Source organism: Alexandromys fortis, unplaced genomic scaffold (assembly GCF_014885135.2).
Source record: "Alexandromys fortis isolate MF-2015 unplaced genomic scaffold, M_Fortis_MF-2015_v1.1 scaffold_2_1_26212458, whole genome shotgun sequence".
Classification (NCBI taxonomy): Eukaryota; Metazoa; Chordata; class Mammalia; order Rodentia; family Cricetidae; genus Alexandromys; species Alexandromys fortis.
The window spans coordinates 15,419,302-15,425,166 of NW_026067930.1; the positions used below are offsets into that span (position 1 = coordinate 15,419,302).

A 5,865-nucleotide genomic window follows, 5' to 3' on the forward strand; every position below is an offset into this window, starting at 1 on the left:
CACAACCTTACCTATGGAGCTTCAGGGATTAAATTAGCTGCTCCGCCCTCTCTCAGTCTGCTTTTAAGTGCAATTAAAGTCAAAAGAGTGAAGCTATTATGGAGAAAAGAGTCCAGAAACACTAAAGTAAAAATATGGTAGTAGAGAAAGGTAGAATTCTACTGTGGTCATATAAAAATAGAGAATAAAGTATAACCTTGAAGTACAAACTCTAATACACACCTAGTTAGCTGGCTAAAACCAGTGGTGCCTGTGTCCACGCTGACACAAACAGTATACATATAACCCCTGTGTTCAAAGATAACACTCCACCATTAATGATTCAGAAGCCTTTTTATCTGTCATTAGTGATTCAAATGCTTTTTAATAGCTTGCTTTTTTTTTCTTTTGGTCAAAGTCTCATTGTGTAGCTCGAGCTAGTCTGGAACTGGCTGTGTAGACCAGGCTGGACCCACGCTTCTGTATAAAGATCTGCCTGTGTCTGCCTCCCAAGTGCTAAAATTAAAGGTACTTTAAAAGTAGGATGTGTAAAACGTATGTTAACTTTTCTCTGGATAGCCATCAGTAGGGCCTTGTCAAGAAAAGAAAAAAAAGATTTTTGTGTGTCCAAAGGAAATTTACTGGAGTCCCCTGGCTTCCTTAGGTGGAGGGAACAATGAGAAACAAACACTTGAGCTTCCTTCCCCTGACCCACACCCCTTCCAACAAGGTATTACGTATTTCCTTTCAATGGAAGATGCTAATGCCAGTAAAAAGAGTGGGAATTGATAGTTAAACTACTATAACTTCACATCCTTGAGAAATGCTAAAATAATAGTCTCTAACGCTGTACTGGCTGGTTTTGTGTGTCAACTTGACACAAGCTTGAGTCATCAGAGAGGAAGGAGCCTCAGTTGAGAAACTGCCTCCAGAAGATTCAGCTGTAAGGCATTTTCTCAATTACTGATCAGTGTGGGAGGGACCAGCCCTTGGTGGGTGGTTCCATCCCTGGACTGGTGGTCCTGGCTTCTTTGAGAAAGCGGACTGAGAAAGCCAGGGGAAGCAAGCCAGTAAGCAGCCCCTCTCCATGGCCTCTGCATCAGCCCCTGCCTCCAGGCTCCTGCCTTGTTTGAGTTCCTGTTCTGACTTCCTTCACTGGTGAGCTGCAGTGTGGAAGTGGAAGCTGAATAAACCCTTTCCTCCCCAACTTGCTTTTGAGTCGTGGTGTTTTGTTGTAGTAATAGAAACCCTAATGAAGACAAACCCTAAGTTGGTTTTTGGTTTTTCTTTTTTTAAAAGTAGAATTCAAATGTGCCCATCAAAATGCAACTATTCACATTTTCTGGTTTCCTAAAGCCAAATAGACTTTTTTTTTTAATTAACAAAGGAAACAGCAGGGTTTATAGTGGTGTTTGGATTATATGTTGAGTCTCTGTTACATGTGCTTCATGGTTTGCCATCCTGCTTCTTTACTTCTATAATTCTCAGTATGATCATCAGAAAGCTAGAATATGGAGATGAGAGATGAAATTGTTACACGTATCATCTAGATCAATCCTTAGCTGACTTGGAGGCCACAGAGCCAGGCAACAATAGTGACAGAATCAAATTTGCAGCTTATATTTTTCTCTTTCCAGAGCATAAGATTGTTCTCCTGCAAGTAATTTTATGTTTTATTTTTACAAAAGTTTAAAATAAGCTGAGTGTGGTGGCTCACACCTTTAATCCCCGGAACCAAGGAGGCAAGCAGATCTCTGTGAGTTTGAGGACAGTTGGGGCTACGTATGAGACCCTACATGAACAAACAAAACTTAAAATAACTTACAGGCTGGGGAGTGTTGTGAGCGTGTGTGTGAAGTGAGTGTGTGTGAGTGTGTAGTGTGTGAGTGTGTGTAGTGAGTGTGTGTGAGTGTGTGTGTGAGTGTGTGTGTGAATATGTCCCTAGCATGCGCAGACCCTGGGAATGATCACCACCACAATCACAAAATATTGAAAATAAAACAAGCAAATAGTAAAGTATTTGGTAATGGTATGTCATAAATAAATTTTGGGGACAATACTCATTAGAGCTACTGTGTTATTCCAGCAGTCTGGGTGTCTTAATTACTTTTCCATTGCTGTAAAGAGACACCATGACCAAGGCATCTTATAAAAGAAAATGTTTATTGGGACTCACGGTTCCAGAAAATGAGTCCAGGCCCACTGTGGTTGTCATGGTGTTGGAGCAGCAGCTGAGAGTTTACATCTGATCCCACAGCACGAGGCGGAGAGGAAGCTACAGTGGAAATCGCATGGATTTTTGAAACTTAGAATCCCACCTCCAGTACACACCTTCTTCAAGGCCACAGTTCCTAATCCTTCACAAACAGTTCCACCAAACAAGTGGCCAACGGGAGCCATTCTCACTCAAATTACCCTTGCTTCTCTTTCGTAAGTGTACTGACCATCCAGCATAATTTCCCAATTTTGACATTACTTTATCCAGATATTAAGATATAAACTTATTCAGTCATTAATCAACCTATCATTGTGGGAATTCTGTATCTACTTGCCATCCCCAAATGCACAGTAGTCTATATGGAGCACAGTACCGTTTAATGCTGTTTAGAGTGGCTACAGCCCTCCACATGGCTGTAATTGCGAACTGAGGGAGAGGGACATTGGGAGATTCACAGATAGGACACAGGAGTTTGAACATCTTGTGCCTCTTGTTTCCTCTGGCCATGGTCACCATCAGTCCTGAGACGGATTTATTTGGTGGGTCTGACAAAACCCTACGCATCATGAGAAGCTGGCAATACAGCCACTAATAATCCACAGGATGCACGGTTCCCACTATCATACATACAACACTGTCTGTCTTGTGTGGCTGTCTCCTGCAGAGATGCCTTGCTGTAGGAACAAACACCACTGATCCACTTATGATTCTCCTATTAGAACTTGCCATGAACCTCCATGGATTCTTATCACAAACTCTTTAGCACAGAATCTCCCGGGTTGAATGCCCCCGACATCAGGGCTAAATCACACTGCAGCCTGGGCAGCCAACAAGCCTTCATATCCCCTGGATCCCACTGAGAACGGTCTCCTTGTCATCCAGTCTATGGACCAGAACCACGATTTGCAAGTTACAGCTTACCAGAGACCCACAGAGCTCGGGATACTTCTTTGGTGGTGGAATAATTTTGGTGAAATGGCTGGATAATGTGCAGTAGTTGGTTTTTATGATGAAGGAGACACTTCTGGAGCCAAGAAATCTCTGACTGAAATAACAGCCTGCTGGTCCTATTGGGGGTTACCTCCTTTGCTCTGACATGCAACATGCTACTTCCTGTTATCTGACCCAGTCAACACAATATCATCCCATAGCACACACAAATGACCTAGACCTCTTCAGACTTTGTTGGTTAGATGGGAGAGTTCACAGAATTCTATGACAAAACTAGATACATATGCGGATGTCTCTCCAACAGAAAATCACAGTGGGGGTCCAATGGCCTGGGAACTCAGTTCTACACTCAAATTACCCTTGCTTCTCTTTCGTAAGTGTACTGACCATCCAGCATAATTTCCCAATTTTGACATTACTTTATCCAGATATTAAGATATAAACTTATTCAGTCATTAATCAACCTTCACGGCTTCTGCTGATGTGCATAGATAGCCTTAAAGTCTCCTTTGGGATCATGTTCACCTGAAATTGTTAGAAACAGCACACAGTAAGGCGGAGAGAACTGTTTCATCATAGCATGAGGTTACTGGGGGTTTTTCTTTTTCATAATTGCCTTTGTTGCCTGTACTTCAGTTTTTAAATTATGTGAACCTAGATCTTAAAAATCACCAAGAGAGGTCTACAGAGCTAGTTCCAGGACAGGCTCCAAAGCCACAGAGAAACCCTGTCTCGAAAAACCAAAACAAACAAACAAACAAATAAATAAATATAAAAAAAGGTCTACAGAGCTAGTTCCAGGACAGGCTCCAAAGCCACAGAGAAACCCTGTCTCGAAAAACCAAAAAATAAATAAATAAAAAAAATCACCAAGAGATAAAAATTAAGGCAACCTTCTATCAATCTGTTTCTATTTTTCTACCTAATGCTAGAGCGCGGGAGTGCCAGGTTCAGTGCTGGCTTCATACTCATCCACTGTTATCTGTTTGCCTCTGTCTTGAAGGTGACCTGACCTTTAAAAACCCAGGGACAACTATTTTGTCTCTGAAATTGTGTGAACAATAATAAAGCAAACCTGCAGGTTTTATCTAACCAGGAAAAACATGCCATTACATTGTTAACATTGCACTATTTACTTTATAAGCATTCTCAATAATTACAGCAGGGAATTAAATGCCTTTTTATTTTTATTTATTTTTATTTTTTTAATGTTAACAGACTTAATTCACTTTTATTTTCCTTGTATAAAAACCCTTATGTGGTGACCACAGCTGGAGCCTGGGTCCTCTGAACAGAGACTCTGGTGTGGTTTTTCACAAGATGGTCAGTGAATTCCTGATAAGGAGACTTGGTGAACAGTCTCTTTCCAGAGGTCGGGGGTCAGGTAGCTGTAGGTCTTGGAGATGGCATCAAAGGTGGCCTTGGCAAAGTTGCCCAGGGTGGCAGTGCAGCCCCTGGCTGATGTGTAGCAGTCATCAATGCCAGCCATCATCAGTAGCTTCTTGAGCACAGGAGCAGAGACTATGCCAGTGCCTCTGGGGGCAGGGATGAGACGCACCAGCACAGAACCACAGCGGCCTGTCACTTTGCAAGGAACAGTGTGGGGCTTGCCAATCTTGTTCCCCCAGTAGCCTCTCCGCACAGGGACAATGGAAAGCTTGGCCAAGATAATGGCCCCACGGATGGCAGTGGCTACCTCCTTGGAGCACTTGACACCGAGACCTACGTGACCATTGTAGTCCCCAATAGCAACGAAAGCCTTGAACCTGGTCCGCTGGCCTGCCCTAGTCTGCTTCTGCACGGGCATGATCTTCAGAACCTCATCCTTTAGGGAAGCTCCCAGGAAAAAGTCAATAATCTCAGATTCCTTAATGGGCAAGGAGAACAGGTAGATCTCCTCTAGGGACTTGATCTTCATGTCCTTAACCAGGCGGCCCAGCTTGGTGACGGGAATCCATTCCTTGTCTTCAGCTTTACCTCCTCGAGCCCCGCGGCCTCGCCCTCGGCCACGGCCACGACCACAGCCGCGGCCCCTCAGACCGCTGCCACCGAATCCTCCGCGGAAGCCGCCACGGCCTCCTAATCCTGGGCCCCCGGGTCCTCCGGACCCTCCCACTGCACCGGTGTCATCCGCCATTTGGTGTTTTCTAGAAGAAGAAGAAGCTTATTTTTATTTTTTTAATGGTTGAGAAGGGTTTTGTTGTAGATATAAGAGAACAGTCAGAGGCATCTGAAAGGGTCCAGACTAAACAAGGCCATGAGGAGAAAGGGGGAAAGAAAGGAAGAGGCAAGCAGACCAAGAGAGGAGCCTTGAAACAAGAAGCCAAGAAGTGAGCCAAGAGAGCATGTGGTCAAAAATGGCTGGTTTATTTAGTAAAGAGAAACTGGGGAAAGGGAAGGGAAGTCCCCGGGCTGGAGAGGTTTAGGGTAGGGGTCAAGGTAAGGAGCATGGGATTCTTACGTGTTCCATGTTCAGATTTTTGTTTCAACCAAAGTGTGTATATATATATATATATATATATATATGCATTATCGAAGAGAATTTCCTCAGTCATAGTTATTAAAGCTAGAAACTTTATATACAGAAGTTACTATAAGCTATAAATAGTATTTTTAAAAAACTAGATGCATATTGTTGTTAAGGCACTAGTCCTAGACAGTGAAGGACAGTAATCCATGAGATGTGGATAGCAAGCCAGATGTGTCAAAACTACTCC

At 43.3% G+C, this 5,865-nt stretch overlaps 1 protein-coding gene across 1 annotated transcript; it reads right to left on the reverse strand.

Annotated features, from left to right (window-relative positions):
* Positions 1-4,430: 4,430 nt before the first annotated feature.
* Positions 4,431-5,613, reverse strand: LOC126503528 (40S ribosomal protein S2-like). Its single transcript, XM_050145256.1, has one exon. It carries the CDS (start codon positions 5,283-5,285, stop codon positions 4,473-4,475), a length of 813 nt encoding a protein of 270 aa, XP_050001213.1. The 5' UTR covers positions 5,286-5,613; the 3' UTR covers positions 4,431-4,472.
* Positions 5,614-5,865: the final 252 nt, after the last annotated feature.